This window comes from Chenopodium album, chromosome 4 (assembly GCF_948465745.1).
Source record: "Chenopodium album chromosome 4, dcCheAlbu1.1, whole genome shotgun sequence".
NCBI classification, from domain to species: domain Eukaryota; kingdom Viridiplantae; phylum Streptophyta; class Magnoliopsida; order Caryophyllales; family Amaranthaceae; genus Chenopodium; species Chenopodium album.
The window spans coordinates 78,257,694-78,280,903 of NC_137837.1; the positions used below are offsets into that span (position 1 = coordinate 78,257,694).

Sequence of the window (23,210 nt, forward strand, 5' to 3'; positions counted from 1 at the left end):
CAAAAGGTGATAAGTTGCCATATTAAAGCATTTCTTTCAGCTTATTTGTATTGTGGAATATTATTTTTTGTTAATCATTTGACTTAATAAAATAGATATAGATCACTTTAATGTAAATATCAAATGGGACAAACATGAATACAAGAAAACTCTGTCTTGTCTATTTTTTTTTTTTTTTTGTTTTATCAGATGGAGTACAAGTTATAGCTCAATCTTTTATAAGACATGAATACAAATGATATTGTACAACGGATATATTGTGTATAATGCAACTTCTATTTTTAATAACTTGTGAAAAAAGTTTAACGGATGACAATTAGTTTTTTTTAATAATATTCTTTCTATATTCTTTTTTAATGTAACGGTTGAATATTCACATTCACGTTTGTCAATGCACATTTGATTTTATTAATATATTCTATCATTCTTTTTGGAAAAAAAAATTTAAATGTTAATATTATGAAAGTGTATGTAGATTGAGACGAATATAATAAACCTCCTCTTGACTATGTATTTCCTAAGGTATAATTCAATAATGCAAAAGTTAAAACGTTACACTTACTTAAACACAGAGGAGCACAATTTATGACCTTAAACTTAAATGAGACAGATATAATACCTATTTTTGGGAGGATCCACATTTGCCAATGTTTGGGCAAGTGATGAAGAAGGTACCCATTTCTTAGAATGAATAATCTTATTCAAGATGTTAATAGAATTATCAAATGAATTGAGCATAGTAGTTGAATAATTATTCAAAAATTCAATCTTTTTCTCTTCACTAAATTCATCACCTCTCTCTTTCCCTATTAGCATACTCCTAAAATGACTTGTAGCTTCTAACCCTTTTCTCAATTCTTCTTCCACAACCTTCAAATTCATGTTCAATTCTCTCTCAATTCCTAATTTGAAAAAACTAGTGGGATGTTGAAAGGGAAGAAAGGAGCTACTTTCTATAAATAGACAATAGAATATGTCGGATGGAGTAGGTCGTAATAATGCAACGTGCCATAATTAACAAGTTGTTCAATCTTATGGAACGAAGCAAGCAAGCGACTTGTTGAATTTAATTTAATAAGACTAGAAAAGATATTTACTTTGCTAAAGCATTATATATTAGTATACTACGCGCAAATGACGAACTTCCCCCGCCTCAAATTCTTTAACTATTTAACGGTTCAGCAACTTTTTGGTGCAGCAGGTTACACCATGCATGCGGTAGGGATTACTCGAGTTTTTTTGATAAGGGTTACCTGAGTTTTTCTATCAGAGGTTACGTTACTTGAGTTACTCGGTCAGGGATTATTATTTGAGGGGTTCAGACAGGGGTTACTCGAGGGACTCACTTGATTAAGGGTTACTCAGTCATGGTTTTTTCAAGTTTCTCAATCAGGAGTTACTCGATTTTCTCAGTCAGGCCGCATACAAAAAAATTGTGAATCGAGTAGCCCCTGACCGAGAAACTCGAGTAACCCCGGCAACTCGAGTAATCCCTAACCGAAAAACTCGAGTAACCCTAGACCGAGTTACTTAAATAACCCTAGAAACTTGAGTAATCTCTGACCGATAAACTCAAGTAACCTCAGAAAACTCAATTAACCCCTGGCTGAGAAACTCAAGTAACTCCAAAAACTCAAATAACCCCTTACTGAAAAACTCAAGTAACCCTTGTAGTACGATAGAGCAAGCCGCATATAAAAACTTGTATTAACGGTTATATGTAAGAAATATATTTATAATAAAAACTAAAAAATGTTACTCGTACTTATAAACTTGTGCAGAGGAAATATATTAAATACATTATTTTGTCGCTAACACACCATTTGTTTCTTTGATTTTGTTTGTTTGTTCTATTAGATTAAACATAAACTATATATATATATATATATATATATATATATATATATATATATATATATATATACGGGGTGGTTCCGCTGAAAACAAGACTTAAGCTGAAAACAACAAATCTTAACCATTCAATATTATCACAAAAGATCAGACGGTTTAAAAGCCCTAAGATCTTTCCAACCTTACATATAATCAATTAATCGTTTTAAGGTCACTACATACTAAAATAAGGCAACTTTATCTAAATTTACTACATTTACATAAGGTCACTATATATAAAAATAAAGTCACTATATATATAAAAATGATGTAACTATATCAATTTTCACGATATTTACACAAAGGTCATTATATACAAAAATAAGGTAATTATATCAAATTTGACAACATTTTTACATAAAGGTCACTATGTACAAAAATAAGATAACTATATCGACTTTGAGTTGTTGACTCCATTTATAAAGGTCACTATGGACAGAAATAAGGTAATTATATCGACTTTGAGTTTTTTACTCCATTTACATAAAGGTCACTATATATAAAAATTAGGTAACTATATCAATTCTAACAACATTTACATAAAAATTGCTATATACAAAAATAAGCTGACTGAAACAAATTTTACAACGTATCCATGATGCTAAGGACATTATATACAAAAATAAGGTAGCTATATATAATTTATATCAATTTGACACCATTTACCCATAGGTCACTATATACAAAAAAAAAAAAAAAAAAAAAAAAAAAAAAAAAAAAAAAAAAAAGAGCTAACTATATTAAAGTATAACAATTTTGACGATATTCACATAAAGTCGGTCACTATATATAGAAACAAGGTTACAACCGTTTACCCAAAGGTCACTATATCACCACATGCCAAACTATATGTAAGCCTATCAGGCTATCACTCAAGTAGCTCCACCTCCAATCGCACAACCAGCTGCAACCATTAGCTCGCCACCGTACCAAATCTCGACCGCTGCACCACTGACCAAACACCAATCCGAGCTGCAACAACTCCCGAACAACACCACAAGCAAATGCCTAAGCAAACACCATCAATCATATCGTAGCAATTAATAGGAAAAGAATATAAAAATTCTAATTGCAAAACCAAGAAACCAAATCTGATGCATAAATGGCAAAATAAACAGCTACATGATGTTCTTATCTTTTGACAACAACCATGTGATTGAAGCAACTTTGGATGTTTCATTTACCTTTCGACGAGACAAAAGCTGAGACTCGTACTCCAACAACCAAAGTCGAGCTTTCATATTGTAAATCAGTTATAGTCGCATCTCACACCCACACAACAGCCACCAATTAGCCACCAAAGCCCGACTCCAACATCACCAATTCGACCTCCAACAACCAACATTTCAGCCACGTGACGATTAAATTCCACTGACATGCATATAGATTATATGCAAAAATTACAAAATTAAACAAGGACAACAGAGTTAAGTGCAAAAATTACTCATAGAAACCTAATTAACTAAAATCAGAGTTAAACAAAATACCATTCAAACCTACAACTATGAAAATGAAAATGTAGTTGATACTCAAAAATTCAAATCAAGTCGATAATTAAAAAAAAAATAGGCAAATTTTAAAATTAAACAAAAATCAGAAACAAAAAACTAAAAAAATATACAAATCATAAATGAAAAACTTGAAAAATTACTCAGAAACAATGGTATAACAAAATTATGAAAAAAAAAACTCAAAAAACAACGATTATGAAGAAAATCACAAATAAAAAGTAAAAAAAAATTACTCAAATCAGAAACGAAATAGTCAAAAACAAAATTACGGAGTACTCAAAACACACCGATTTGGAGCTAACATTTCAAGTTCAATCTACAAAAAAATGCGCATGAAATTCAGAATACTAAATTCATAAAACATAAAGCTAAATTAAGTACCTCAAATCAAGAAAACTAGTGACATTAATCAAATAAAATAAAATTTAACCAAATTACTCACATGATAATAGATGTAGAGCTGAGAAATTGATGAAGAATCAAAGTAATTGAAAGTGAGTATGGATTTTGCAGAAGAATTGGGAAAGTAAGAGAGAGAAAGTATGAGGAAAGAGAATAGAACGTGGAAAATGAAGGAGGAGAGAGAGAAAATATAGATACTCCGTATTTAGCATGAAAATAGAGGAGAAAATCTCAACCGTTAGCTTTGCTGAGTTAGTGTAGATTGTAATCTAATGGTCTTAATTGCCCGTTTTCAGTTTTCAGCCATAGGTTTGTTTTCACGTGATCCACACTATATATATATATGGACTGGTTAAATTAATCTTTAAAATTTTGTTTGTCAGAAAAAAAAAAAAGTAAAAGATACATACAGCCAATGGAGCTCGAAATAAATTAAGGTCAAACATGAAAAGGTTAAATAAAATAAATCATTAATTATTTAAATTTCCTTGCAATTTTGGCAAGTATTGTTAAATTACTAACCTTTTTTTTTAAAACAAATTACTAACTTTATATAAGACAGAAAGAATTAAGGGGTCGTTTGGTTGGGGGTAATCAGGAAAGGGAATGGGAATCAACTGGCTCGATTCCCTTTATTGATGTTTGTTTTACACTTTTAATCATTCCTTTTACCCTCCTCATTACCCCAAATCCTTCCAACTCAATTCCCCACCCTCCCCAGAGTTTCCCATTCCCTTTCCCTACCCACCTTCACACCACCACATCACCACCTTCACACCTACCAACACCACCGGAAAACCAACCCAGACCACCGCCGCCCCTACCCTGACCACCGCCGCCCCTCCCTTGACCACCTCCGACCCTCCCCTGAGCCTCGGCGCCCTCCCCTCCCCCGAAAACACCGCCCTTAGCCCCGCAAAACCCGATCTCCCTCGACCCTTAGCCCCGCAAAACCTGATCTCCCTTGACCCCGAGCAAAACCCGATCTCCCTCGGCGACAGACTTGACGGAAACGAATTACAAAGGAACGAAAAATGGATGAGATCGGTATCTACTTCTGTTGTTGTTAGCATCGTTCCCACCATTGAACCCACCAAATCTCCTCCACCCAATGCCGCCCAGCCACATTTGTAATGGTGGAAGGGTTGGGCGGCGGTTTTCGGGGTCGAGGGAGATCGGGGCGGTGTTTTGCGGGGCGGGAGCGATGGTAAACAGCAGCAGAAGAAGAAGGAGCGATGGTAAACAGAGATCGGGTTTTGCGGGTTTTGCGGGGCTAGGGGTGGTGTTTTCGGGGGAGGGGAGGGCGGCGAGGCTCGGGGGAGGGTCAGCGGTGGTCAGGGGAGGGGCGGCGGTGGTCAGGGTAGGTTTTCCGGTGGTGTTGGTAGGGATGAAGGTGGTGATGTGGTGGTGTGAAGGTGGTTGGACTGGTGGCCTTTAATTCATTCCATTCCTGTGTTATTTAAAACAAACAACACCCCAAAATTAGGGGATTTACATTCCATTCATTGTCTTTCCCTTTGTTCATTCCATTCCGATTCCCCCGTGCGAACCAAACGGCCCCTAAATTTATATAAGACGGGTTTGAAGCCAAAAGCAAGCGAACGTCTCCTTACTTTCTTAAAGTGAAAATACTAAGTAAATTCAACCATAATATTATATTTTAAGTCGTTAATAGGATCCTTAATTACTCCTTCTGTTCAATAAGCTTAACCTTACTTTTACATAAGTAAATATCTATAAAAATTATTTAAAAAATTATATCATAAAACTTTATATTAATACAAGTACATATTTAACAACACATTTTATGATAAAAATATGTTGTTATGTTAATAGAAAACTATACTCAAAATTAATATATGAATAGTAAAAAAATTAAACGTGTTAGATATTTTGGGACGAAGGGAGTAATGCACTAGTACATAGAGGTGTCAATTCGGATAACCGGATGGAGTTTGGGTCGGGTCTGTTCGGGTCGGGTCTGCTCGGGTCGGATATGTTCGGATCAAAATTATCCTTTTAACTCGGATCGGGTCGGATCGGGTCAAATTCGGGTCGGGTCAAATTCAGGTCATGGTCTATCGAGTCCGGGTCGGATATGGGTCGGGTCAACTCCAGATCGGTTCACTTTCGGTTCGGATAATTTTGGATCGAGTTCAAAACGGGTTTAACCGGATAACTTCGGGTCGGATGAACATGGGTCGGGTTGATTTCGGTTCGATCAAGTTCGGTTTAATTAAGATAAGGTTGATCCGTTGATTCATTAATTGGTCAGATTCGATTCAATTCCTTTTTGTGTTTGGCTGGATTTTGGTCGATCTGACCAAATTCATATCCAAATAAGGTTATTTTTAATCTAGAGATATTATTGAGTTTTTACCTTATTATTGGTTCGATATGATTATTAATTATGAAGCACGAAGTTTTAGTTTTCTCATTTGATCAAGTTATGTATAATTTTTATCTTAAAGGAAAATTGAGATTGAATAATTATCGATAACTTATCATACCTATATAAGTGAGACCGAGCTAGTGATATATTGATGAGTAATAATAGTTACATATGGTGATATATACAAAATAGAATATCAGTTTTTTAAGGTTATTACAAGGTTACAACTCTTCATCAATTGTACAATCTTGCGAGGTTATGAGTTCTGTACTATTAGTTTAGTTTATTACTAATTCAATTTGTATAAGATATTTGTTATGGTTGTTAGAATTACTTTATTACTAATTCAATTTTTATATTAAAAACTTGACATTATACATAGTGATAGTTAATTGTTACTATGTACATTCTTTTTATTTAAGCATAAATTATTGCATAGGTATGTAGTGTGTATATAACCGTACGATGTATAATGCCTATAATTCTAGGATAATGCACAGTCGTAGAGGAAGCAGTAATGAAGGAAATGTTATGTATTTGTAAATACATAACAACAATTAAAATATTCTAAAAACACATGGTAAAGAGAGAAAAAAGGAGAGAGATAGGAAGAGAGAGTTCTTTATATGGACCCCACCTACTTTTTGGTTAGATTGTCTCACTTGATGGGTTTGTAGTAAACTTAAGACTCTAGACTATTTCTTTGTAGTAAAAAAGTTAACTTATTAATAATTAGTAAATATATAGTATAAGAACTTGACTAAAAAGGTCAATAATCAATTATGGTCGGGTTAAATTCGAATCGGGTAAAAATCAAATCGAGTTAAAATCGGGTCGGGTTAATAACAGTTCGGGTCAAAACAGATCGAATCTGATCGGTTATTTGTCGGGTCAATTTCGGATCGGGTTGAGCTCGGGTCGGGTCAAATCGGTTCGGTTTGAGTTCAGGGCGGGTCAAATCGGATTCGGGTTGAGTTCAGGTCGGATCAAATCGGTGCCGGGTTAAGTTCAGATCGGGTCAAGTTCGGATTCGGGTTGAGTTCGGTTCGGTTACAGATCGGGTTTGGGTCTTGAATTTCTCGGATCAAATCGGTTCGGTTACAGTTCGAAACGGATAATTTTTTTCGGGTCGGTTCAGGTTTGACACCTCTACTAGTACATACATCAGACATAAAGTTACTCTAAGATAACCCAAAGTTACAATTGGTATCTATTGAGAGGTGCCACCTACTCCATTGACCTGACCCAAAAATATTAATAGACTCGATCCGACTTTAATAACAACCGAAGCACACCCAATTGACACCAGTAACTTATATCTCAACAACAATTTAACAAGAACGCCTAGTATTTTAACAAAGGGAATAATAGATATCATCGAGATATTAAATGCTAATATCCAATAATAGAACATGTTACGGAGTAATGAAAAATGTTATACCTAAGTTATAGCCCTAAGGGTTTCATTTAATTAAGGAGTTAATTAAAAATGGGAAAACCAAATAAAAATATAACATTAATTACACTATTTACGCATAATTTATCATATATTCCTAAATTAGTACTCCTTATTATATTGTAAAGAATGTTAAATGCTTATTCTTAATCCTAAGAGGTACATATTTCCATCCAATGTAAATATCCAATAATAGAAAGTATTGAGATCTCACAATAAAGATAAGTTGACTATACTCGTTCTTTCTCCCGAAAATATAGTCAATGAGGCAAGTTACAGCAAATGACATGCAACTTGCTTAATTTGGTAAACAAAATTGAAATTAAAATAAAACATTAACTTTCTATTTTAAAATTAATTATTAAATAAATTTACAGGATTATAAATTTATAATCAGCTACCGCTGGCGGGGTGGCCTACTCTTACTTTCTAAACAATGTTATCTTAAATTCTTAGAATATTTCAAGATAGCACATTTTTATTTATACAAGTGTACTATTTATAACTACGCACTTCGGCACTTACAATAATTGTCGGTCCCTTTTAGAAAATGAAGCATTAATGCCGAAAGTTATTGTTCGTTCAAAGTTTCAAACATCAAAAGAGTAATATACGAAGTATATGAAGAACGTTTTTTTCCCTAAATATTTCCGAGTTTTAACTTTATTCACTATATAATCATGAAGATTTCTAAATTTTTATACCACGAGTTTAACAAAAATGTCACCAAATGCAAAATGACAAACAAACATTAATTTTGTTGTTAATAATTAAGGCTAATAAGGCCATATGGCAGCATATCATTGGCCATCTTCCAAATTATTTAACTTTCACTTATTTAGTTAATTTTCAAAAAATAAATTAAAACCCACCTATCCACTCACACTTCAGCGCAACTCCCACCCCCACCCCCCGCAAGCATCCCTCCCCTTCCCATGTACCACAATCCCCTCACCTTAAAACCCCCTCCCTGCCTTAAAACCCTCTAGATCACTGTCGTCGACTGCCAAAACTCTCTTTTGCGCGCCGTAAACTCTCTCCCTAGTGCCGACGAAACCAAGTCGTCCCTCCATCTGCTGCTATGTCCACCCTCTTTCCCCCCTTAATCATCACGCTGAAACCCTAAAACAGAAATCTAGGGTTTCGATTTTGGGGGTTTAAGGTTTCGGGGTGGTTGTTTTGAACTAAAGTGGCAGGAGCGGGCGACGTAAGGAAGAGTGATTTAATTGGGTCCCCGGCACGGAGTTTCGGGTTTTGGTTTTCGCTAAGGTGGAAAGGCTAGTATGGGAGGGGTTTTAGGCGGAGAGAGAGGGTGAGAATTTGGATATGGTGGTTTAGGGGAGGGGAGCGGGCACTGGTGTGGGGCTAAGGGAAGGGTGGCGCTGATGCGATGGGGATAGTATTCTGAGAGCCGGCGGGGGGCTAGGTGGCAGTTGCGGGGGATTGCTGGTAAAAGTTTCATATGTAGCTAACCACATCATGTGCCCGGGGGTACTCGATCGGTAAGGGGTTACTCAATCAGTGATGGGTTATTTGGCAAAGGGTTACTCGATCGTTTAGATAATACTTGATCAGGGGTTACTTGATTAGGGATATTTTATCTTATGTTACTCAGTCGTCAGGGATTATCGATCATTTGGTCACACGGTGTGGACAACCACACAGAAAACACATTGTAAATATACTACCTCTATTTCTTATTATGTGCATGCAAAAAAAGGGTACAATCTGTGAGATTTAAATTATTTATTTTTTGCACATAATAATTAGAAACGAAGGTAGTAATAAATATGATCTGATGACGATGATCATCATCATATTTTTTACATTTACAATGCGTTTGGAACTAAACAAAGTTGAAACAAATTAAATTGAATTGAACTGAATTGAAATGACTTGTAGTTAAATGAATAGTTTTGCAGAGAAGTCAAAAAGAACATGACCTTACTTTTACATAAACTATTCACTTACATACTATCAATTTTTTTTTTCTTTAACAGATCATCATTTTAAATTCCCCAGCAAACCCATTAACCCACTTACAATCTTACATAATATTTTAACAACTCAAGTCAATTACATAAAATTCCTTCTATTACCTTTGTTATATATTATTTGCAACGATTTGACATAAAGTAGAAAGGAAAAATGTCTAATCATTGCAAATAATATGTAACAGAGGTAATGTTTTAGATAAAAGTGTTACCATTAACAAAAACATAGAGAGTAATAATTAAACTCGCTCTAGAAACACATGAGAACACCTTCGTTCTCTTAATTCATGCACATGCTCACTTGTCATGCACCTTATGCACGTTAAAGAGCTTTATTTTGATCGTGATTATTCCCAAAGAGGGAGATCCAAAAAATCGCTTGTCATCAAACTGAAGTCTTGTGCTTCCATGGATGAGCTAGCAAAGTAATTTTGGTTCATAAATAATCTTGGTGAAAACAACGCGTCATTTTTCATGGATGCAATGTTATCAATTAGCAATGGCTCCATTATTGTCACCGAATTAGCGTGCTTGGGAGGCAGATGATCGGTAGTAGCCAACGAAGATGACGAATCAAGGACAACACAATCATTTATGTCTTCTTGTTTTGGAGGAATGATAGGTGTTTTGGACTCAAAACTTATGATATTGGTACAATCTTTTTTATGATTAGCTCTTGTGGCATTTGTAATGTAAAGGACACTTTGACATGTATGCCGATCATAGTAAGTGATCCGATATGTTGTTGAATTATCTACTATCTTTTGAACGTGTTTGGTTGCTTGGCAATTTTGATCGTCCTTGTATGCACATCTATAGTATTCCCTATTAACATAAATAAAAGGGTATTTTGTTTTTTACCACCTCACAAAAACACGAAAATCTCTTTTACCACCTCCCAAAAAAAGTATTTTACTTTACCACCTCATAAAAAACACGAAAATAGGTTTTACCACCATTGAACTAATTCCGTTTAGGAATCCGTTAAGTGGGCCCATAAAGCCACGTGTCGTGTTATTATTGGCCAAAAAAAGAAAAAAATAAAAAAAAAAGAAAAAAAATAAAAAAAATAAAAAAAAAAAAGAAAAACCTAAAACTACCCAGCCACCACCACAGCGCCACCATCGCGCCACCACCCCCTTCCCCCCAATTCACCACAACCCTCCCCGAAACCACCACCCGCGTCGCACCACCAGCCCCAACCCACCTGAACCCTCCCCCTCCCTTTCCCACAACCGCGTCGCCCCCAAAACAACCAAACCCAAAACCCTAGATCCCCACCACGGCCACGAATCTGGCCACAAATGGCCGAAATCGGCCGGTTTTGGGGCTCAGTGGCCTTGATCGGCCGATTTCAGCCTTTTAAGGTCAAATTCGTGGTCGTTTTTGGGGGGATGAGTTTTGGGTTTGGTGGTTTTTGGAGGCGATACGGTTGTGGGGAAGGGAGGGGGAGGATTTAGGTGGGTTGGGGCTAGTGGTGCGACGCGGGTGGTGGTTTCGGGGAGGGGTGCGGTGAGTTGGGGGGAAGGCGGCGGTGGCGCGGGGGCGGTGCTGCGGTGTTGGCTGGAGTAGTTTTAGGATTTTTGTTTTTTTTTTTTTTTAATTTCTCTTTTTTTTTTTAACAAATAAAATGCTGACACGTGTTACGGTGGGCCACACTTAACGGAATTTTTGGATGGAAACCGTTAAGTGGTGGTAAAACCTATTTTCGTGTTTTTTACGAGGTGGTAAAGTAAAATACTTTTTTTGGGAGGTGGTAAAAGAGATTTTCGTGTTTTTGTGAGGTGGTAAAAAACAAAATTTCCTAAATAAAATGAAGGTAGTAGTCATGGTACATAAGTGTGCATATATTGATTATAAATATATCATAATAAAATTAAAAAAAAATACTAGGAGTGACATATATATACCTGGGATAATTTGTGTTAAGAATTGATTTCTTCCCATATTTTCTCCAAGTATAACCATCAGGTGTAAGATTAGGGGTATCAATAATCGTCCGAAACCTATAAATTACAAGTAAAAGTTAAGTGCTTTTATATTATTTTTATTATAGAAATCAATAATTACCATTAATTCAAGGTTCATACATTACGTACTCCATATATTTCATAACTCTGGTGTGTATAAGGTTCAAGATGGAAAAAACATTATATATTTACATAATAGTTATAGTTGAGAAAATCTAGCAAAAATTTATTCTATAACTAGTGAGTAGCCCGGACTCTTCAATTTGTATTACTCTGTGTAGTCTTAATTTGTATGTAAAATTAGAGCATAATTAATGATTAGTTTATATGGTTTTAAACACTAATGTTTCTTCTAAGAAGTTAATTGTTCAAACCTCCTCATCTACATATAATGTTTTTTTTTTTTTTTTTTTTTTTTTTTTTTTTTTTTTTTTTTTTTTAAATATAGTTGAGACAAGATGGAGTATTGTTGGTTGTGTTGGTGATATGGCATAATGAAGAGTTGATTGTATGATGCGGTGTAATGAAGAGATCTATGTGGTATATAGACAATTTTAAGAACGCTTTTTAATAGATTTCATAGTATAGATGTGAGTTATCATCATCATCATCATCATCATCATCATGATCATTAGTATTATTATTATTATGTACTTCTGTTTTTCTTTTTCAATGCATACTTAAGCTTTTTGTCTCATAAAATAAACTATTTTAAACATAAAAAAAAAAAAAAAAAGTAAGGAGGAATATAAGTTATCATCATAGAAGCAATTATTTAAGGTCCTCTTTAGTTTATCTTATTTTTAATTATCTAGATAGATCAGATCAGATACATTAATAAGTATATTTCAGATCTGAAAAAAATAAGTTATGACATGTTTTATCGTTTTATTAGCGGTCTTCATTGCTAAATATATTTAACTTCGTGATGGAAACAATTATAAAAATTATATTATTAATAAAATACATGTCATTATGAATCTAATAAAACCCGACTTCATATATTATTTTTTTCTTTATAAATTAGCGTACATATAAGGTTATTTTTTTTAATTTTTTATTATCAGACAGTCATAGAAAAAAGGGTAAGGTTAAGGTCTGATTAGGGTCATCCTTACAAATTAAAAAAAAGAAAAAGTTGGACACCAGCATGACGCAGGATGCTTATGTATGCAAGAAGAATCCAAGATGATGACGATTAAGGTTAGTTTATAATGAATTGATAATTAGTTTGAGTTTGTTGATACAAGTAATATATAATGAATTGAAGAATCTTAATCACGTGGGGAATAATTAGTTTGAGTTTATAATAATAATGATTATTATTATTTCTATTCTGTATTTAAATTTTCTTATAGTTTGTTGTGTACTTGTGTAACTACTACTGAGTAATGAGCAATAATAATTAATCTAAAACCAAAATGTATAGAATATAAAAACAACCAACACCAGCAAACTATATATATATATATATATATATATATATATATATAGTTAAACATTCAAAATAAATCTTGTCACTCAAGCACATTGATGAATTAATATTTATACAGGGTAATATCCTAATGTACATACTTACTTACTCTATAAATTTATATCTATGTCCATGTTTGTTACTTAATTAAATCAATGACAACTTGTAGCATAAATTGCTTATCATCTACTCCCCCGTTCCTGAAAGAAGATTACGTTTGTCCCTTTTGACGTTCTCTTTTAATAATTGCATTTCAATTATGTTATTTTTAAAATACATTTTCCTCATAAATACATATTCCAATGCAATTAATCCTATTTACAAATATTCACATACTTCAAATGTAAATTTTCAAAATTAATTTACTGGCTTAATACTTTATATATGTGATATCTAATATTTACCACTATCATTAATCCTAAATACTACCGAACATAGTCTTCTTTTGTGAATGGAAGGAGTAATAAGCTATACATATTTATATTCATTCAATCACAACAATCATCATTATCTTATATCACAAATAATAGCTACTTAATTTCAGTAATTAAACCAACAATTTTTAATCAATAATTTACATAAACCTAAGCTGTACAAAAAAAAAAAAAAAAAAAAAAAAAAAAACAACATTTACCCTAATATATTTTCTAATTTAATACTATGAGTATTAACTTTTTTTTTTTTTTTTTTGGACACAACTATGAGTATTAACTTAGAAATGTAAGACATAATCAAGACAAATCATAAAAATTAATGTTTAATTTAAGTTGTCTTTCTATTTTTAGCATCTTATATGTTGCCCTAAGGATTATGTATATATCACCTATGTGATAATATAGTACCTCGTACACACTACTAATTTGTTTATTTTCGTTTGTATTTATAGTTTTTTTTGCTACAATTTCATTCTTATACATATATGATCATTGACATCTTCAAACATACTTATTTAGAAATAGGTCGTATTAAAAGTTGAGATTTTAAATTTGTAATTAAGTACGTATACACATCAAGACGAACTAAAAGATGAAATTATACGCACCTTATATCTTGTGGAATCACTGTTTGTTCAACAGATTTTGCACCCTTTTCTACGGATTCAACAATCTTTTTTACTATGGAAATACAAGTGTTAAATGAATTAATGATATCAGTCGAATAATTTTTCATACTTGCCATTTTTGTTTCTTTTTCTTCCTCAGTAATTACTTGATCTGGTTGACTAAGTAAGCTTCGTAGTTGACTTGTTGCTTCCACTCCTTTTTTCAATTCTTCCTCAACCATTTTTAGATCCATTTTCTTTTAGAAAATCTACCCCCCCCCCCCCCCCTTTTTTTTTTTTTGAGGGAAGTTAGGGTGCGATAGAAATTTGAAGAGATGAATCTATACATATAAATATAAATCAACGTGTATGACGTACATATGATAAAAAAAACATTATTGGCAATTTTTTTTTTTTTTTGAACATTATTGGCAAATTATACTTCGTATACAACTAGATTGTATAATGATACTTCAAAAATATTAAGAAAATTAATATGAATAAAAAAATTGGTTTAAAGAATTAGATAAGTCAGTGATCCTACATTAATATGCGCAAATAACTGAACGACAAACTCGTTCGATATAACAACGTTTTATCCTAATCATCAATGATACTCAGGTGTATTTTATTAATTACATTAATAGCCGCCTTCCCTTTGTTCTCATGCTAGTTTTACATGTTTTTAAGAATAATGCTAAAGGGCTACAAATAAGTACTCTATTTAATATCTTTTCTAATTTGATACTCGTACTAATTTATGAATGCATGACAAAATCACGTGCAAGCCAGTGTAATTAGTGATATGTTTTCATTTCATTTTAACATCTTTAGCTTCTTCCACTTCTTATATGTAGCGCTTAGATTTATGTATAATATTTTCCTATTTTTAACATTATATAGTACAGTAGTATTTAAAAAGACAACAAAGGGATTAGGTGTATATAAAGACTACAAGCCAACAATTCAAGGTAGAAAGAAAAAAGTCAACACCCTCATAATTAAAGAGCAAAACCCGAATTATTGTTTTATTATACAAGTTGTTAAATTAAAGGAGTTCATCACATCATTTGCGCGTAAACGTAATTATCTATGATCAAGGAGTAATTTTTTACACCAATTTATTTAATAACTATCTTATTTTTGGTATTATTATACAAGCTAGCTTAGTTGTATATGCTTTGCCCTTGACTAGTGAATTACATTTCGCACGTTGGTTTATATGTTTATATAAATGAAGAATCTAAAAATCGTACTCTCACTAAAATTTTTAAGGTAAAAAAAGAAAGAAAAAATGGATCTGAAAATTGTTGTAAAAGAAGAGTTGAAAAAAGGATGGGAAGCAACAAGTCAACTATGAGGAAGAAACAAGTCAATTCAATAATGTAATAAAAGTGGCGTGTATGAAAAATTGTTTGACCGCCATTGTTAATTCATTTGATACTTCTATTTCCATCTTAAATAAGATTGTTCGATCTATGGAAATGGATGCATCATTTGTTGAACAAACAAGTCAACAATACAACACAAGGTACGTATAATTTTATCATTTTAGTACATTTTGTTGTTTTTATTATACTACCTCCGATTTTTTTTAGTTGCAACTTTAGGGTATTATTTGTGAGAGATAACTTATTCCAAAGTGTCAACTAAAAAAATTACTTCTTATCATATTTTTAGTTTTAGGATAAAATTATTAGCTTTCTATCTTATCATTGTACGATTTGTCACCCTATAAATATGGGTGTATAGAATTAATCCTTTGAGCTTTGCTCATTTGATTGTTAATCAAAAACATCACTTGTTGCGACTTGTGATCATCTTCTAGTTGCGACTAAAAAGAGATCCTCTATTCATGCGAGAATTAGAGTACTATCCTTTTAATTTTCGTGTAATTTATTTAGTCCTTATTAAAATCCGAAGATCCAATGTTATTATAGCTTGCGAGCCTTGTGAGAGTCTTGAGAGATCCACATCAGAGGCGGTCTTTACAAATTTTTTGGCAGTTTTATTATGGGATTTGAGTGGTGTGGCTCCAGCTAAACTTGTTCCTATTGCCTAGGATATATATAGGTTGAGTTTGGAGTAGGGTTTTTTTTTTTTTTCCTTATGTTTTGTTGCTTTTGGGCGTTGTTTTAATTTGTTCTTATTTCTTTAGCTTGTCCGTTTCTTTAACCTTAAAAAAAGTATCTACATACTCCTTCTGTCGCAAAAAATTGTTAATATTTTAATTTAATTTTGTGAGACGATTATTCTTTATAAACAAAGAACTTATCCGGCGAGCGGATGAAATAAGTATTTGTTTATGACAATAAGAATCTAAGATATAGATTTTGTAAAATAATTTACTATGACCCTTCCATAGTTTTTTCATGATGCATAGAGCAATATAATAATCTTACTCTCACAATTCTCAGTTGTGAACATCTTGACTTGTGCTCTAAATTCTTGTGTAGCATACACCGAACCTTGACTGAAGACTAATTCAAAACATCATGCATATATATATATATATATATATATATATATATATATATATAAAAGTGGAATGACCATTATTATTACTTCTACGGATTATATAATATAAGGATAATGTTATAGGGCTGCATATAAACATTTAATATACTTCTTTTTTTTAGTATTAAGGCCCTGTTTGATTTACCTTAATTTTGCTAAACTGAAATTATTTTTACCAAACTGGACTTATTTTTACTGAACTGAACTTAATTTTACTGAACTGAAATTATTTTTAATGAACTTAAATTATTTTTACTGAACTGAAATTATTTTTACTGATTTTCTATTATAATTCTTCTTTAAGAAAACTGAATTTTACTAAACTGAACTTATTTTTACTGAACTGAAATTATTTTTACTGAACTGAAATTAATTTTACTGAACTGAACTTATTTTTACTGAACTGAAATTATTTTTATCGACAATTCATGAGTAAATCGGTATAATAAATGATTATTTATTATCTTTCCTTTCCATTTTTAGCTTCTTATACGCAACCCTTAGAGCTGCATATATCTTTTTCCATAATAAAAATGTTTTAAAATAATTTTACGTTTTATGTCTTTACTTACCTTCCCTGTGACTCCCAAAGCATAATGTCAAAATATACTTTGTATTTAGTTGTTATTTAGTAGGTGTTTAGTAAGGTTTTAGTATTGATTTGCTAAATAAGACTTTCCTGACTTTGTTTAATCTTTCAAGATAAAAACATGTTAGTAGATATTGAGGTCTGATTATCAAAGTATATTACATATATATTGTATGGAATAATACCGGCACTACTACAAATAAGGGCTAAGAACCATCAATAAGAAACCATATATGCCACTTAAAGGGTTTCTTAGGTAAAGAAACCATACAATTCAAACTTATGGTATCATAGAAAATGAATAAGAAACCTTTGTTTAATAATTATGGTCTCTTAGATATTATTTGACTTGAGGAGCAAGGATACCATATTTTTTTTTAAATAAAACACCGGTATGTTTGCTAATTTTTATAAAAAAATATTTTATCTTTTTTTATAAAAAATTAAATCTATGTTAAATTAATGTAAATTTAAAGTGGGCCGGATCCATTTTTCACATGGTATATCAATCTCTTTAAACAAAAACCCTAGCATAGTAGCCTCCCTCTATCTATCACCATAGTATACCAAACCCCCATTTTTTTGTTTATCGATCTATCCTCTCCTATGTCATTCACAGCTAACTACTCCTATTCTCTTTCGTTTTTTTTCTCCATGTTCAGATCTTCTTCACGGTTGACTCCTCCATTGAAGCGGCTCCGAGTTCTCCTCCCTTGACACAATTCCGAGTTCTCTGTCATCAACAAAACTCCGACTTCTCTGTCACCAATGAAACTCCGACTTCTCCGTCACCAATGAAACTCCGAGTTTACTCCATTGAAGTAGATCTGATTTCTCCTCCATTGAAGCGGCTATTATTAGTAAATTTGTGTTCGACTATTTATGAATTTATCTCATAAATCATTGAATTTTGTTTGAATTTCTGATAATTAATGATAGAAATTGGCAAATCCTAAAGAGCATGTTGGAAGGTCGTAGAAAATTACAAATTAAAGAAGGTGGTCGTGGACCCTGGTGGTGAGAGCAAGAATGCCGGCCATTTTCTTACTGCACTTTTGCTACTGTATATAATATAGACATACATCTCCCGAACATTAGTTTTGTTAGAATTTTATAGGATATATGTTAAAAAGGTTACAAACCTTTCTAGATTGTATTATTAGTAATTTAGTACTTGATATGTGCTGTGTATATTAATATTGGAACTTTGGAAGTTATTACTGATAAATAAAGTTAAATTAAGGTATAAGTGGTATTGATTTTGTTTAATTTGGATTCCAAATGCATGGACATATTTACTTATTGTAATTTTGATTTAGAAACTAATATTTTTAATTCAAATTTTATTATTATTTAATTTATATAAATGTATTTAAAAATTTAAAGTCTATCTAAGAAACCAAACTAGATACAACTATGGTCTCTCATAATTTATTTAAGAAACCATACTTCAAAGAAAGCAAGTTACTTATCCTTTTATTTTATATACAAAAATACTAACCTATGAAACCAGACTTCTTACTAGTATGGTTTCTATGTTTAACCTAAGAAACTATACTAAAATTGTGGTTTCTTAGGCTAAGAGACCATTGAGATAGAAACCATACAATTTATGGTCTCTAAGGCCTATTTTGAATGGTTTCTTAGCCATTTTTTGTGGTAGTGCGGCTACCAACTTAAACTTAATTATCGATATGTTCACCTCTATGTTTACAACTCTAAACAATGTCTAAAATATTCTGATATTAACCAATATTTACATACTATAGTGCCGGTAAAAGAGTTCAAAGTTTGACAATAAATTCCCATAATATGCAAGGAATTGAAAAACATAGTTGATCGTGTGGGGTAGTCTTGTAAATTTGTCCCAAAATGTAATTCCTAAAGCGTAATTTCCATAATTTTTTTAATACGACAAAATTAAAGATATTGATGATTAAAAAAAGCATTGAACAAATGTATGTGAAATAACAAATAGATACATCTAAATTAATCAGAGGATTTCGAAATTTCAAATTGTACATGAGCACCAATACTGTTAGATTTCGGGAAAACTCCTTAATCTGGAGTGTGTACCATTGATCAAATCTATAGAGTTTACAACGCTAGGCCTAATCACGTTAGAAATCCTAGATACGATAAACATACAAAATATACATTTAATATCCTAATAATCTACGACAAATATTATCCTAAATATAATATCTATCACACCCCCGCAGTCGTAGCGGAAGGAGGTCGTACGCTAAGACTGGACTTAAATTCCAGAAATAAGTCTCGTGGTAGGCCTTTAGTGAAAATGTCCGCAAACTGATATCTAGTAGGAACATGTAGAACCCGTACTTCCCCCAAAACAACCTTTTCTCGAACAAAATGAATATCCATCTCCACATGTTTGGTGCGTTGGTGTTGTACCGGGTTGCCAGAAAGGTAGATAGCACTGACATTATCATAATAAACTATAGTAGCCTGCCGTAGAGGACAATGTAACTCAAGTAATAAATTACGAAGCCAACACGCCTCAGAGACAACATTCGCAACGCCTCGATATTCAGCTTCTGCACTCGATTTAGACAAAGTATGTTGACGCTTAGATGACCAAGACACGAGGTTGTCCCCAAGGAAACAACAATAGCCCGAAGTAGAACGCCGGGTATCGGGACAACCTCCCCAGTCAGCGTCAGTGTAAGTAATCAATCGATGAGAAACAGTAGGATATAAATGTAAGTCGTGATCAATGGTACCCTAAACATAACGCAGAATGCGTTTCAATGCCTCATAATGAGGTTCCCGGGAATCATGCATAAATAGACACACCTGTTGTACCGCATAAGAAATATCTGGCCTGGTAAATGTGAGATACTGAAGAGCACCTGCTAAACTGCGATACAAAGTAGGATCCCGAAAAGGCGGTCTTGCATCTGCACTAAGTTTGGACTTAGTGTCAACTGGAGTAGCTGCAGACTTACAAGAGGCCATACCTGCACGCTCTAAAATCTCCTGTGCATACTTTTCCTATGAAAGTAGCATATAAGAGGGTTTGCGGGTCACCGCAATCCCCAAAAAATAACTCAAAGGACCCAAGTCAGTCATAGGAAACTCAGTTTGCAACTGAGAAATAATTCCTGTTCACAACCTGTCAGATGAGGTAGCTAAAATAATATCATCAACATATAAGAGCAAATATGGCATATCATCACCCTGCCGGAAAGTAAAAAGAGAGTTGTCACTCTTGGAAATGACAAAACCCAATTTGACGAGAAAATTTGCAAAGCGTTGGTACCAAGCTCTGGGAGCTTGTTTCAAACCATAGAGAGCCCTGCGGAGCCGACAAACATGAGTAGGAGCCCTCCGATCAACAAAACCCGGAGGTTGATGCATAAAAACAGTTTCCTGCAAGTCACCATGTAAAAAGGCATTTTTGACATCTAGTTGATGTATCGACCACTTTTTAGCCAAAGCTAAACTGAGAACAGTACGAATAGTGGCCAGTTTAACTACCGGACTGAATGTCTCATCACAATCCACACCAATTTCCTGCGACCTGCCATCACAAACAAGACGAGCTTTGCGCCTCTCAAGGTCACCATTAGACTTGTATTTATGCTTAAAAAGCCACATACAATTAACAATGTTCACCCCCGTAGGCCTAGGCACCAATTCCCAAGTCCCTGTTTTAATTAAAGCACTATACTCATCATTCATCGCCGCATTCCAATTTTGGTCATTTAAGGCCTGTTTATAATTTTTTGGAAGGGGGGATTTATGAAGAGGTGAACCCGAAGTATTAGCGAGTAAGTTCATGGAATATTTTGGGTTAGGCTTAAAGATACCCCGTTGACTACGGGTGACTCTAGGGGAGGGAGGAGGTGGCCTAGTCGGCTGTATAGGTGGCGCACCACGCGTGGGTGGTGGCGAATAGGGGACTGCTGGGCTGCTAGGAGTAGTTGGCGAATAGTGGGCTACTGGGCAGATGGGGCCCTGGGCTGGTTGTGGCGTGGGTTGGTGGGCCACGGGCAGACCTTGGAGTAATCTACTGCATAGGGGATTGATGTGGGTTTGGTGGGATTTGAGGAATTGGAGTTGGGCTTACTGCAGTTGGGCCGTGGGGTATGGTGGGGTTTGGGATTTGTTGTTTCATTAGCATGTGAGTTAAAAAGGGGGATAGCTCATCATTACCCAAGAAATCATAATCCTGCAACGTGTAAGACTCCAAATTCTTAAAGGGGAAAGTTGACTCATCGAAAGTTACGTGACGTGAGATGATAACTTTTCGAGTGGCTAGGTCAAGGCATTTATATCCACGGTGATTAGATGGGTACCCTAAAAAGACACACAGAGTGGATCTTGGAGCAAGTTTGTAAGGAGCGGTAGCCGAAAGATTAGGGAAACATAGACAACCAAAAACCCGTAAGTGATCATAAGATGGGTTTTTACGAAACAAAGCCTATGCCGGGGTTACTTGCTTAAGAGATTTTGTTGGTAATATATTAAGAAGATATACGGTCGTCTCTAGAGCATGTGACCAATAAGAAGGGGGCAAAGAGGCATGGAATAATAGTGTGCGTTTGACATTATTTATGGTCCGAATCATGCGTTCGGCCTTCCCAGTTTGAGAGGATGTGTGTGGACAAGAAAATCTAAAAACCAAGCCATTATCGATACAAAACTTTTTAAAAGGGTCATTGTCATAAGACCAGTGTTGCTCTATGGTACAGAATGTTGGGCTTCTAAGAAAGAGCATATTAAAAAGATGGAGGTTACGGAAATGCGCATGTTAAGGTGGATGTGTGGAAACACTTTAAGAGATAGAATCAGAAATGAGGTTATTCGCAAGAAAGTAGGTGTGGCGGGCATTGTAGATAAATTAAGGGAAAATCGTCTGCGTTGGTTTGGACATGTAAGACGGAGACCCGAGGGTGCACCGGTGCGAAGAGTGGAAGAGTGGGACCATGGAGGGATTAAACGAGGAAGAGGGAGACCAAAGATGACTTGGTTGGAAGGAGTGAGGAAGGATATGAAGTGCATGGATTTACGTGAGGATGAAGTTTTGGATCGTAAGGGATGGAGGAGAAAGATTTATGTTGATGACTACACGGAATAATCAAATTTGGTTCATGTTAGCCGACCCCACTTTTGGGATTAAGGCTTTGATTGATTGATTGATATTGTCAAATTCGCGACCATGGTCACTTTGGAAAGATTTAACAGGACGCTCAAATTGAGTTTGTACGTATTGTCTAAAGTGAATAAAAGACTGGAAGGCTTGAGATTTATATGCAAGAGGTATAGCCCACACATAATGAGTAAAATCATCAAGAAGTACTAAATAGTATTTATGACCATTAATACTATGAATAGGAGATGTCCATAAATCGGCATGAATAATGTCAAAAGCAGAAAAGGTACTATTATCTGAATCATGAAACGGAAGTCTAACATGTTTCCCTATTTGACAAGAATTGCAAAAAGTGGAGTCATGCTCTTTATTACAAGAAATAAAATTATTGCTCCTAAGAAAACTTAAAGATGATGGTCCGGGATGCCCTAAATGATCATGCCACGGGGTAGTTGCAGTGAGAGTAGTAGCTAGGCAAGTGGTTGATGGACTTGAGGTGACTGGGTACAGCTCCCCGGTGCTATTGCATCTCGTTATTTCCCTCCCCGTTCGTATATCCTTCACAGTAAAACCATTAGGGTCAAATTCTATAGAAACCTTATTATCGGAAGTAAATTTACGAACAGAAATAAGATTTTTAATAATTTGAGGTGCAAGTAAGACATTTTTAAGGTGAAGGGAATTATTTGGGAGGGTGGTATGACCATAACCAGTAATTGGAATGCGATGACCATTACCGACTAAAATATGATTATGAGTGCTTAAATTAAAAAGGGGTAGAAGAGTACCGGGATTATTGGTCATATGAGACGTGGCTCCCGAGTCCATGTACCATCCGTTGTCCGGAGTGGACA

General features: G+C 34.0%; 1 protein-coding gene and 1 long non-coding RNA gene across 2 annotated transcripts; both read right to left on the reverse strand.

Annotated features, from left to right (window-relative positions):
• Positions 1-2,405: 2,405 nt before the first annotated feature.
• LOC145627421 (uncharacterized) lies at positions 2,406-3,963 on the reverse strand. Its single transcript, XR_014111388.1, has 3 exons — positions 3,844-3,963; positions 3,075-3,261; positions 2,406-2,898 (listed from the first exon to the last, which is right to left on the reverse strand). It is a non-coding gene; the product is annotated as an uncharacterized LOC145627421 (long non-coding RNA).
• A 6,029-nt stretch (positions 3,964-9,992) lies between these two features.
• Positions 9,993-14,385, reverse strand: LOC145628272 (WRKY DNA-binding transcription factor 70-like). The gene is made up of 3 exons (XM_081680569.1): positions 14,132-14,385; positions 11,556-11,651; positions 9,993-10,470 (listed from the first exon to the last, which is right to left on the reverse strand). The coding sequence occupies exons 1-3, from the start codon at positions 14,383-14,385 to the stop codon at positions 9,993-9,995; spliced, it is 828 nt and encodes a 275-aa protein (XP_081536695.1).
• Positions 14,386-23,210: the final 8,825 nt, after the last annotated feature.

Bases quoted from the DNA above. Each gene is read 5' to 3' on its own strand.
- LOC145628272 (XM_081680569.1), bottom strand. From the start codon at position 14,385: ATGGATCTAAAAATGGTTGAGGAAGAATTGAAAAAAGGAGTGGAAGCA. The intron at 11,652-14,131 runs GTGCGTATAATT...TGTAATTTATAG, and splicing joins GTGATTCCACAAGATATAAG to GTTTCGGACGATTATTGATA. The intron at 10,471-11,555 runs GTATATATATGT...TTATGTTAATAG, and splicing joins CTTAACACAAATTATCCCAG to GGAATACTATAGATGTGCAT.